At 42.0% G+C, this 13,582-nt stretch overlaps 1 protein-coding gene across 3 annotated transcripts in view; it reads right to left on the minus strand.

Annotated features, from left to right (window-relative positions):
• Positions 1–2,922: 2,922 nt before the first annotated feature.
• GABRP (gamma-aminobutyric acid type A receptor subunit pi) overlaps positions 2,923–13,582 on the minus strand; it is a 239,878-nt gene continuing 229,218 nt past the window's right edge. Inside the window, exons 7-9 of one of the 3 annotated variants that reach the window (XM_075601665.1) lie at positions 12,328–12,480; positions 9,169–9,362; positions 2,923–3,300 (exon numbers count right to left, since the gene is read on the minus strand). In XM_075601665.1, coding sequence (XP_075457780.1) covers positions 3,001–3,300; positions 9,169–9,362; positions 12,328–12,480 — 647 coding nt within the window. In that variant the 3' untranslated portion in view covers positions 2,923–3,000. The remainder of the gene's footprint in view (positions 3,301–9,168; positions 9,363–12,327; positions 12,481–13,582) is intronic. The other 2 variants (XM_075601661.1, XM_075601663.1) reach the window with 2 other exon arrangements.

Raw genomic sequence — 13,582 nt, forward strand, 5'->3', positions numbered from 1 at the left:
GTGAGGTCGGATCTCCGTTCCCAGATGGGAGAGGCACAGGCAAGAGTGTTATCTATAAGAAGAGAGACAATATACGCCACCTTGGCGCGGGGAGATGTGAAGCCGGATGGATTTATTTCAAATTGAATAAAGCACTGGTTAACAAATCCCCGGCATTCGCGGGGGTCACCCCCATAGTGGTTAGGAGTAGGTAACCAGGGTTCTTGAGAAAAGTGTGAGGAGAACATAGTGTCAGATTCAGGAACAGCGGGAGCAAGAGAGGAGTGAGGCTCTTGGAGAGAACGGGTGAGAGACCTGAAGTTCTCCTGAAGGGAACGCATGTTTTGATCACTATCCACAATTTTTTCCTCAATACTGGACAGGTAGCTTGTGTGTGTGCTCAGGACTCTTCCTACCTCAACGGGGTCGAAGTTTGTGTGGCTGAGCATACTGTAACGTGTAGCTCACCAGAAACGAAGTGCGACCGCGGTGCTGAGGTAGGGAATTGAGTAACGCCAACCCACAGCCACGCTGGTGCCTAGAATATAGATTGGTCGTGCAAGCCAGGTCAGAAGTATAGATGTGAGAGTAGAAGAGGGTACTTGCCGAATCAGGACTGGAGAGTAGCGGATCGTCAGGGTACGTAGCCAAGTTCAGGATTGGAGAGTAGTGGATCATCAGGGTGCGTAGCCAGGTTCAGGATTGGAGAGTAGCGGATCGTCAGGGTGCAGGAGTAGAGAGGTGCGGAGTCCAAGGTACGTAGCAGGGTCAGGCAGCGGCAGGATCAACAGACAAGGCAAGACAAGGCAAGGCAGGGATACAGGAACTGAATGCAGCAAGGCACGGCGTCACACAAGACTATGCTCAGCAATGAGTGCCTGGAGTCAGAGGATATATAAAGGGAGATCCTCTAATGGGGAGCCAGGGCGGAACCAGGAAACTGAATCCTATAGACTGCTGGTGAACACAGGCGTGTCCTATGATGCAGCCTGATCAGAAACAGAGGCGGGACTGGGCGCACGCCGACTCGAGCGCATCACTGAGGTCAGAGAGCGGAGACCAGAGTGCAACTCACTCCCTCACCTGTCCTTTCCGTCACCAGGATGGGGGCGGAGAATGGGGCGTGAGTCATAGGGGAGGCTGGATGAGCACACTCGCCGCGCGCTGGAGCGGGGGCGGAGACAGAGCCCACAGGAATCCGCGCACCCGTAACGGGACAGCGAGACTGCGAATCCTGGGTGTCCATGGCGGCAGGTTTTTTAAAGTGAGGAGACGGTCTCCAGCCGCCAGGATGGCGGATCCTCACAGTTATTAATGAATGTGTTTAAAGTATTTTAATCAGTCTATCTTGGCTTTGTCACATATAAAGTGTCTGCGGAGTTAATACTGGAGTTAGAATTGGTGGTGGACTACAAGAAGATATAAACTCTGCACTACAAAAACAACTCTGCAACTGTGAGAACTTGACTTCCTAAATGCTCTGATAAATTGTACTCTTCTTATCCTCTAATACCTGGGAAGTCTCTACCCCTGCATCTCTGTATGCCCTTCCTAATGCTTTTTCTGTTTACTGTTTCTCACTCCTTTGTAAACATTTATGTTCTCTCCAACTGTCCCACTCCCCTCCTATCCACATTTAATCTCTCCTCCACTTTTACCTGTGCCCAAACACTGCACCAATTTTTATACAGATGTAGCTACTTGTTCTCTACTGCTTGCCATGCGTGTTTTGCATGGCAACCTCTAGTATGCCGGGAGATTCCAGCATCCAGACTAATGGCCCATCGGATTAACACAGTGGGGGTCCCTGCTGTGTGAATCCTACCGGGCTGCTCTGTAATAGACACGCAGTAAAAGATAGACTGAATCAGTCACTCTCCCTGCGCACCTCTAACAGCTAATAGCGAAGCTTTAATTTAATTTTAATAATACAGTATTGTAGCAGTTGTCTCTGGAGCTGAACCACGTTGATTTCAGGAACAGGGACCCCCTGCGTTCCGAGTTACAGGCCCCGTTATTGGGTGCCGGTATGCCGTCAGCTATGTTTAAATTCTCCCGCATCACAGCCCATGTGATCGGGGGATTTAAACAAACCAGAGGGATACCAGCACCCTATAACGGGACCTGTAACTCGGGAAGCAGGGGGTCCCCGGACCTGAAATCACTGTGATTCAGCTTCGGAGACCCCTTGCTACAATACTGTATTATTAAAATAAAATAAAAGCCCTGCGATCGCTTGTTAGAGGTGCACGAGGAGAGATACTGATTCAGTCTCTCTCATACTGCGCTTCTCTTACAGACAGGTGAAACCTGGTAGGATTCACACAGCGCTAGACCCATTGAAACCCAGGGATTCCCGCTGTGTTAATCAGATGGTCCATTACAGCCTTCTGTGGACTATCTCGCTGAGTTTTCAGCAAATTGGCCGCACTTTTTTCCGTGATGTGGTAGAGAACAGGTCGCTACATCTGTACACCTCTCTGCCAAAACTTCTTTACCCCACAATAAAAAGAACCCCCACAAATCCTATATTCACACCCTCTATCTACTCCTTCCTGCTGCTGGGGATATTTGTCCTAATCCGGGACCCTGACATATACACACCTGCTCTCATCAACCCTCCCTGCCAACTCCCTGCCACCTCTTCCCTGCCTAATGGTGTTAACCTATCTGATTTAATATTGACTAACCTTAAAACTCGCGGCATAAATCAAGCATCCTAATAGCTTGCACTCATGGCTATTGTCCCACACCCACAGTCAATCTACTGCACTTATTCCCTCACCTGCTGTCTGTGTAAGTCTCCCAACATACCACTGCGTTTATTGTATTATTATAATTCCCTATACTGTATTCTTTGTGAAGTGCTGAGTAAACCTTTGGCGCTATACAGTATAAATACAGTATAAATAAAGATATACATACAACATGGGTTATATTGTTATAACAAACACATTTAATTTGTGCATACAAGCTAAGTCCACTGTTTTCTCATTTTCATTTGAGACAGATATTCCTTCATTACATGTATAGGTAATAGGCCCAGTAAAATACATTAATTATTAAAAATACAAAGGGAAACACAAGTTTTGAATAACGATCAACATTCTCTGGATTTTTCACAGTGAAAAAATCAATTAATATGTGTATTCGTTCTTTGTTCTTCAACCATAATTTCAATGTGCCATTGCTTGCTTTGCGCATGCTTGAATCAAACTCAATCCGTGCATTTTCAATTAGACTTTCTTTTCTGCTTAATTCTTCAGGATAGCTGTTGACAAACACAGTGACTTTGGTGTCTTCAAGTTCTCCTGTAGGATTCTACGATATAATAAATAGGTCTTCTTAATTCAAATAAATGCAATGGTATATAAATACAATTGATGCAAATACACCTTGTCACCAGATATTCTGTATATCTATATATATAGATATACTGTATATATATATTTATATACATATATATATATATATATATATACACACACATAGCTCAACCCCCTTATAACGCTGTGCTTGGGGTCCAAATAATCACATTGCGTTATAAGCGGATCGCGTTAGAAATAATGTACAATTGTATGCATTGCACAATAAAGTATTTAAGATACCAATAATCGTGTTGTAAAGTATTCATAAATACGAAAATTCGGAGCCACACTTGCATTGCGTTATAAGCGGATTCGCGTTATAAAGGGGTTGAACTGTATATATATATATAAAAGAAAAAAGGAAAAAGCGCACCCCCTAGTACAATAACCTCCAAAGCATAGAATAATATAAATTTAATAAAATAGATGTGTGGTTAACAGTGCACACTTACAAGATGAATATTGAACCATTCATATAAAGGTATCTTTGGTGGTCTCGTGTAGTTAGCCGGATAAGGGAGAGGGAAGGTGACCGCTGATACTCACTACCACAGCACGCCCGTGGAACACCGCCGGAGGCTACAAGTGCCAGCAAACACTGAGGCCAGCAACAACAGGCATTTACAGGCAACTTCATTAACTAACCGCTAAGGCAATGAAAACCACCAGTTCCAGGCTTATTGTGGGTAGTGGGGGTGAAAGTGGTATTTGGGCCTTGGTGGGCGTTTGGACCTTGTGGGGGGGGGGGGGGAAGTTGTGGGTGCACTTAACCCTTTCATTACCTTGGCGGTTAATACCGCTAAGGTTATGAATGGGGTTAACCCCTCCCGCTACCCACCCGGTCGGCCTAAACATACATCCTTGGGCTACAATCCCCTTCATCCACTCCCGCCCCCCGCTACCCACAATAAACAAAAACACACACAACAGCCATACTACCCACCTCCTAGGACCCCAATAACCATAACAATATTTAATAAACACCAATACACAACCCACCCCCTGTCCCCCCACATAAAACAATTATTTATTTTTTTTAGACAGAAGATTAATACCACAGGCCCCACGTGGTCCCTACGGGTGTCAGTGGTCCCCAAAAGGGGTCCATGGGTGGTTCCCGTGGGTGTCTGGGAGTCCCCGGGTGTCTGGGGTCTCTTGGGTGGTCCCCACGGGTGTGTGGGGGCCCTTGGGTGGTTTCCATGGGTGTCGTTGGGTCCCAGCTGGCCTGAGGTACCAATCCTGTATTTAAAAATAAATAAATATGGCCAACATTTCAATATATACACCTCCCCCCAAACACATACAGTACAGTAATGGGCAAAATAACTATTATAGAGCTATGGATAATAGATCATTTGCCCATTATTAAACACAATATTAGCCAGCCTGCATAAATAAAGTAAATACAACCGTTCTTCTTACCCCTGCCAATGTGAAGGGTATCCTCGTCAGCATATTGCAGAGCCATGTCCTTCATTGCCAGATATAATACATAAAAAATACAATCTAATGGCCCATAACCCCTTAATCACCTTAGCGGTTATTAACCGCTATAGTAATTAAGGAGCTAACCCATCCTGCCACGCTACCCACCCAGGAAGCCTAACCACCCACCCCGGACCCACTATACCCACCCGGTACCCATTGAGTGGCATAGTAGTAAACCATACCCATATAATATGGGCATGATAAGCTACTATAGCAGTCAATGTTCCCCCTAATACAAAAGCATAAATGTTCAAAATACACAATAATAAAACATAGACAACAAGCACCTAAACATCCATAAAAAATTCAAAGCATTAGCCGACCAAACAATTAACAAAATAAAACCACTAGCCAATCAATGCAAGAAATAAAACCACCAGGAATTAAATTAAATAATTAAAACCACTATGCAAATTAATTACATAAATTTCACCACTAGCCAAAAAATAAATGTAATACCTAGAAGTAACCAACACAACAATTAGTTAATACAACCACTATGCAACACCAATTAAAACCAGTAGCCAACAAAATACATCATTAAATAAATACGCAAAATAATCAGAAAAAAAAAAATTCAAGGCATCACAATTCAAAACAATTGAATCTAAACAATAAAAATACATAGAAAATATAACAGTCAATATAAGAAATGCATTTGCCCAAAAATGCATTGGCTATTACTGTATTCATTTGTACCCTAAACAGGTACAGATGAATACATTAGCAGTCAATGGGCAATGGAAAACATAAGAAAAAGAAAAATACAATGAAATAACCTTTAAAAATAAAAGTACATACATTCAATATTTATCTTACCTTTAGAAGCGTTGGCCCTCCGAATCCCAGTGAATCAGGAATCTCTCGTCCGGTGATGTCACGAAACACAATCCAACGCCATCCACGTTGAAGATCCTGGCCAGGTAACAAATGTATTCTTTCTGTATCTCCCATCATCTTCTTCTTTCTTCATCTGTGACTATTTCTTTAATTTCTTTATCTTCTTTCTTCATCTGTTAATCCAATACACCACATGTTAAATCCACGATCTTCACCCGGCGGCTTCTTGAGCTCAAATGAGCCCTCATGGCCTGAAATATGGCTTGTGACATCACATTTGGGCAGCAAATGGTTCACACTCCATCTGTGAGAACATGTGCTTTTTTTTTGTGACGCCATATAAAGGGACTGAAACCAGCCAATCAGAATGGCTGTGCTTCATTTCCCTTTAACATGACGTCACCAAATCCAAAATGGCTGCCCTCCCTCACGTGGTACTTCTGCCAATCAGATTGTGAGAACTATATCCCCAATATGATTGGTTGTAGTAGACCATATTTAAGGCCGGGACGGCTCATTTGAGCTCAAGAAGCCATCGGGTCAAGATCGTGGATTTAACATGAGGTATATGGGATTAACAGATGAAGACATTAGATAAAGACAGAAGATAAAGAAATAGTCACAGATAAAGAAAGAAGAAGATGATGGGAGATTACAGAAAGAAGAATTTTGTTACCTGGCCAGGATCTTTACCGTGGATGGCGTTCGATTGTGTTTCCTGATTCCTGATTCATCGGGATTCGGAGGGCCAACGCTTCTAAAGGTAAGATAAATATTGAATGTATGTACTTTTATTTTTAAAGATTTTTTCATTGGATTTTTCTTTTTTATGTTTTTCATTGCCCATTGACTGCTAATATATTAATATCTACCTGTTTAGGGTACAGATAAATACAGTAATAGCCAATGAATTTTTGGGCAAATGCATTTCGTATATTGACTGTTATATTTTCTATGTATTTTTATTGTTTAGATTAAATTGTTTTGAATTGTGATGGCTTGAATTTTTATTTTTTTCAAATTGCTTTGCGTTTTTTTTTAATGATGTATTTTGTTGGCTACTAGTTTTAATTGGTGTTGCCTAGTGGTTGTATTAATTAATTGTTGTGATGGTTACTGCTTCTAGGTATTACATTTATTTTATGGCTAGTGATGTGATTTATGTAATTGATTGCATAGTAGTTTTTATTATTTTATTTAATTCCTAGTGGTTTTATTTTTTTAATTGATTGGCTAGTGGTTTTATTTTGTTAATTGATTGGTTGGCTAGTGCTTTTAATTTTTTATGGATGTTTAGGTGCTTGTTGTCTATGTTTTATTATTGTGTATTTTGAACATTTATGCTTTTGTATTAGGGTGACCATTGACTGCTATAGTAGCTTATCATGCCCATATTATATGGGTATGATGTACTACTATGCCACTCAATGCGTACCAGGTGGGTATAGTGGGTCCGGGATGAGTGGTTAGGCAGGGTGGGTTAACCCCTTAATAACTATAGCGGTTGTATTTTTTATGTATTCTTTCTTGCAACGGAGGACATGCCCTGCAGTATGGTGATGAGGACGCCCTTCACATTGGCAGGGGTAAGTATAACGGTTTTATTTACTTTATTTATGCTGGCTGGCTATGGTTGTGTTTAATAATGGGCAAATAATCTATTATCCATATCTGGATAATAGTTATTTTGCCCATTACAGTACTGTATGTGTTTGGTGGGAGGTGTATTTATTGAAATGTAGGCCATATTTATTTATTTAAATACACGAATGGTATCGCAGGCCATCTGGGACCCATGGGGACCACCTGAGGAACCCCAGATACCCACGGGGACTACTCGAGGACCCCTGTACACCCATGGGGACCACCTGAGGACCCACGAACACCTGTGAGGATGGCCCTGTATATCCTCAGGGACCACCTGAGGGCCCCCAGGCACCCATGGGAACAAGCTGAGGTCCCCCAGACACCCGTGGGAACTACCCGAGGGCCCCCCCAGACACCCATGGGGATGAAGCGGGGACCCTCAGACACCCACGAGGACCACCCGTGGACCCCATTTGGGGCCCATGGACATCCATGGACATCCATGGGACCACCTGGAGGCCCACGGAGTCTAGCGGGGTCCACCCCAGTTCCCCCAGACACCCGTAGGAACCCCCGGGGTCCCCCGCTGGCCTGTGGTATTAATTCTATGTGTAAAAAAATAAATAATGGTTTTATGTGGGGGCACAGGGGGTGGGTTGTATATTGGTACTTATTACATAATTTAAAATAAATTTTAATATGTGTAGATGAGCAGGCAGTCTCCTGAGCAGAACCGCGTTGATTTCAGGTCCGGGCATCCCCTGCTTCCTGAGATACAGGCCCCGTTCTGGGGTGCCGGTATCTCCTATGCATGTAAATGTCCCACGTCACGTGATCGGGACATTTCCATGCATAGGAGATACTGGCACCCCATAACGGGGCCTGTATCGTGGGAAGCAGGGGGGCCCCGGACCTCAAATCAACGCGGTTCTGCTAGGGAGACCCCTGCTCATCTACACTAGTCATAACATTATAATTAAAAATATTTTTTTCCAGCAAGATTTGCGCAGGGAGAGACAGCTCTCTCTCTCTGCAGCAGAAACTACTCGGGTAAGCCCTTTTCAGAGGGTAGATCATTTCGGCACCAGCTACTTGCCATTTTTGCACGTTGCCATAATTGGTATTCGGTGCTTTCGGCACACTGTGATAGCAAACCTGTCAAAAATGGCGATTTAAAAACCCTGGTGACTTTTTCTATCGGCCTTTACTGCATGAGGATCTTGGTCTGACATCTTATATTAAAATTAGTTAATCTCCATATGATATACGTGGTGTGGAAATACAATAGTTAGACAGGGAAATTTCATTTTGTGTTCTAGCTTCTGCTAGACCACGTTACAATGCCTTGCTAGTATTGTAGTAGAAGTCTATACTTAGTCTTCTGACGTGGTCTGGCCCACCTCTAAAGGCTATATTCTATAAATGCTAATGTAGGCATTTTGGCCTTTTTTTAGAAAGAAATCCCCATAGACTTTGAAGGTGATTTATGTCTGAAAATTGCCCAAACCCCTGCTTCAGCAGTAATGCTTAGCAGAACAAATTCCAGAACTTGGTGCTACGATTTGTAATTACATAATAAACCCCAGATGGCAAAAAATGATGTCTTAAAGAGTGAAGACTTATAACTCTGCAATTCTAAATGTTTTCCCATATTGATGAAAGCCATAATGTCTCTTACAGAAACTTTTGATGATCAATAACAATATTACTTTGATTTTGAAATTTTTTGCTGAGTCAGTTGTGTTATGTCTTGAATAAATAGCCCAGGCAATCTGGTGGCTAATTTTTGTCTCTAAGTCAGGATTTTCCAGTCTTCCTTGTTTCTCCTGTTGCAAATATTCAGCACAAACACACTTAAAGAAAGCATATTAATTACCATTGCATAAGGTGTTTATCCTTACTGTACCTTTTTTTCATCTTGCTTTGCAGCAGATTTATGTTCAGAGCAGTGGTGAGCAATTGCATATTCTAGCAAGGCACCAAAAATAAAACTGAAGCAGATTCCAAGATAAATATCAATGGCTTTTATACAGTTGGCAGTCGGCACAGATGTTCGAGAACCCATCAAAATGGTGGTCATGGCTAACACAGTTGTGACTCCTAGAATCAAATTATAAAATAATTTAACAAAACATAATCTAGCATTGTTTCAGAAATGTCATGGAAGATACTCAGTGAGCATACTATATCTTTATACTCTCTCACATAACTACAGATGGACAAATTGGCCTATCTAACATGTGCTGTTCGATTATGCTGCCATTGATTATTGTTCTCCACAAGCACAGGCTGACTTAATGATTGGAATTATTTACAGTACTGTTGGTGATTATTATTAAGTGAAAATGTCCTCCATATCTATGCAGCTTATTCAGAGAAACAGAAGTATAAATATGCATATTGTTTATCCTTTATGAAGTAAGTTTAAACTCACCATTCTGAGTGAAAGCTAGAATAATTACAGTAGTTTTTTTAAAATGAAGTTCCACCAAAAATTGGCATATTTGTCAACATATGATATTATTGTTAAGGGGAAACCTCCTGGCAGGAAAAGAGAAAGCACCAAGGCCCAGATCCGTAAAAATGTAAATCAGTTATTTTCCCTGAGGCTAATGCATATCCACAAAGCTAATTATATGCAAAAACAACAGCTGTTGGATATCTCATTAGCACAGACTTAACGCCATGTAAGGCTGCACTTATAGTGCCTGGCAACGGCGACGTCGCTCCAAAACAAATCCATTGACTCAAGTGCTTATAGTAAGCTCGCTGGCGACGGAGCGACGGAGCGACGCTGCTAAGCTAATGCTGCATATAGCTGCTAAGGTAATGAAGCTGCTTACATTTTATTTTTATTCATAGTGTGCGGGAGCAGGGGGTCTCCTGAGCTGAACAAAGTTGATTTCAGCCTCAGGGACCCCCTACTTCCCGTGATACAGGCCCTGGTATGGGGTGCCAGTATTGCCGCAATGTTAAAGGCCTCCGGTCACGTGACACGAAGGATTTTAACGTGATGGAGATAACGGCACCCCATAACGGGATCTGTATCTCGGGAAGCAGGGGGTCCCCGAGGATGAAATCAATGCGGTTGAGCTCGGGAGAACCCCTGATCAAGCACACTATGAATAAAAATAAAATGTAAGAAGCTTCATTACCTTAACGGCTAGCTGCTAAGGCAGGCCTGCACAACTCCAGTCCTCGAGGGCCACAAACAGGCCAGGTTTTCAGGATATCCCTACTTAAGCACAGTCATACTGAGTCACTAATTGAGTCAGCTGTGCTGAAGTAGGGATATCCTGTAAACCTGGCCTGTTTGCAGCCCTCGAGGACTGGAGTTGTGCAGGCCTGCGCTAAGGAAATGAAGGGGTTAAGGCACAATAGCAGTTTTTTTGGGGGCAGAGAGTGTGAGTGTTGATCCATATGGATCTATTTAAGCTTATGTGACCAGTATAGATCACTTTCACAATTTATTATTGTTCATTGCAGCAAGTTTTATTGTTTTTTTTATATTTCATTAAATTGCATCCGTTAGGAGCTTTTCAATAAGCACTGCAGTTTTTCAGTTTTTTCCTTCTTGCTTTCCTATCATCTTTACACTGCTTGCCAGAAGATAATGCACTATTGGTGCATGTTTTTTTTTTCATTTTCTCTCATCTTTCACATGTTACGAGAATCTTCAGAAGCAATTTAACAGCAATTTAACCGCGGAACAGACCTCTGATGGACCATCCACATATGGGTTTGTTTTCTGATAGCCTAATCACAGTTGGATTGTCATCTAGACGCCATATACTGTAGGTCTTTTTTGCATCCAATCCTTTTCTGTTTTGGAGACAACTAGCTAGACCAGTTAGGCAGTCTTGGGAATTCAAGGGCTATTGGAACTTAATTCACTATTTAGAAATAACTTATGTTTACATATTGTATGCACATAACTAGCTCTGGTTCACTAATTTTGACTGTAGTGTTATACTGTAGTATAGCATTGTTTAGTAAATATGTACCAATTTGCAAATATATTAGTTCTTTGTCATTTTCTGAAAATAAACATGTTTTTCATATATTTAATACTTTGTCAGTAAAACAAGTACTTCCTCTTTACAGCATGACCCAATATACTTGTGTTTCTTTATTTGTGCACTATGTAACCCTTCTGTACTTTACAGATAGAACCTAATTCGAATAAAAGTTTACTGAAGAATTTCCTTAGAATTCAGCATTTTTGGCAAAGTAGAAAATAAATGCAAAAAATCCACTATATAAAGTTGACATTTCTGTGATTGCATCAGTGGCGTAGTTAGACATGAGTGGGCCCCTGGTCAAAAATATTTTCAGGGCCCCATTATAAGTGAATGTATTCCGTAGATTCAGGAGAAACATTTTCCTCGATTTAAATTGGAGGATATCTCTCCTCTTCATCTCTCCTCATATCTCTCCCCCTCGTCCTCTCTCCTCCTCACCATCCCTTCTCATTATCCCTCATCATATCTACTCATCATATCTACTCATCATTCCTCCTCATTATCCCTCTTCATCTCTCTTCAGCTCTCTCCCCCTCCTCCTCCATGCCAATCTGTGGGACAGGGTGGTGATAGGGACAGGTGGGGGGAGATGATGGTACGCAGCGGTGGGCTGCCAGAGTTAAGCAGAGAAGCAGCCGGCTGAGGAGTTAGGAGTTGCATGGAGGAAGAGCAGGATGGCCGGGGAGGAGTGCGCTGAAGCAGCATAGACACCGGAAGTAAGAAAGACTTCTGGGTTAGGCTCGCTCCTCCCTGGCTGTCCTGCTCTGCCTCCATGCAACTCCTAACTTTTCTCGTGGTTGCTCCTCTGCTTCACTCTTTAGGCCCGCCACCACATACATCCATCTCCCCCTGCCTGCCTCTATCTGGGGGAGAAGATAGAGAGATGGTTAGCAGGGCCTCCAATAAAGGGGGAGAGCAGGCCCTCAAGAGCGCGGGCCCCCGGACCTTTCTCAGGCTGCCAGGGCTATTGCTACCCTGGATAGCATTATATTGGACATTCTATGTACATTAAATGATTTATTAAGAGTTTTACAGTGTCTTACCAATGCATGTTCTCGCAGGAACAGAAGACATGGATATCCAAAAAGATATCCACGATAGGATAACCAGCAAGGTGGCAGGAATGTATGTCTCCAAAATAAAGTAGATAACATTTCTTCGAAGCACAAAATGCAATGCAAGCCTTGGATAATTGCCTATTTGGGTTGATACAAAGATAATAAGTTTAAAATAAGCTTTTATAAACAGTTTAGGAATACTCAACAAGTAAATTCTCGAACTTGCAGTAATTTATATAAAGAAATTACTTTAGTGCTATTATCAGAGTAAAAATGGCAAAGGGCTAAATAAAATGTACTTTCTCAAACGCATCCGATCTAGAGGTAACCCCCATTCACTTAAATAGACATTAACCCCAGATCAGGTGTGCTAACTCGTAAAGGAGCTTAATTAATCCTCTTAATGCACTTTTCTCTAAGGTGAACATCTTTTGCACTTGATATTTTAGCATCCCCAAAAAATGGAATAGTTAATTTTACACTGTAAAACTTAAGAAAACTAATGAATAAATCCCAACCAATGCCTTAAGGAGGACAATTCTGAAAATTAGACCCTCACTCAATTTTTGAACTAACAGGGTAATAGAGTAGACTGGTAAGGTTCACCTTCACGGTTTAAAGTGATTCCTTCAGCACTGCAAACAGAAATGACTGGTAAACTGCCATTAGCAGCATTTATACAGCAGCAGCGGCCGTTATGCAAACACTTCATTCGTTGTGTACATTAGAATACCGATGTCATGACGCGGGATGTCTTCCAACCTTACCGCCTTAAGACACGAGTGCGGCGAGTGCAGAAAATGGCATTTTAGTGTTCTGGTTTTTAAACACCTTAAATTGACACTGTAGCACAGTAGCACAGTAGCACAGTAGCACAGTACTGTACACATTGCAATTCATTCATTTCATTGCACCCAAAGAAACAGAATCCATGAAATTCAAACAAAGCAATCACGATAAGCGTGGGTGCCTGGGGCGATTGGCCGCGTTCATGCTGCGTGGAGTACAGCAGAACACACGGAATCGGCACCATAATTTGTTTGAATAACGGCACTGTAGCTGTATATGTACTGGTACATATTTGCAAAAATCGTGATCTTCTGTGGTGAAATGGCAAATATTTTTTCATGAGAACTAAAAACAAAAGCACAAGAGAAACCTCAAATGGGACAATAAACTTTTACATTGTAAAGAAAGGGTGAAATCCACTCATAATGGTAACAATTGTACAGACATGTCT

This window comes from Ascaphus truei, chromosome 5, assembly GCF_040206685.1.
Source record: "Ascaphus truei isolate aAscTru1 chromosome 5, aAscTru1.hap1, whole genome shotgun sequence".
In the NCBI taxonomy this organism is placed as follows: domain Eukaryota; kingdom Metazoa; phylum Chordata; class Amphibia; order Anura; family Ascaphidae; genus Ascaphus; species Ascaphus truei.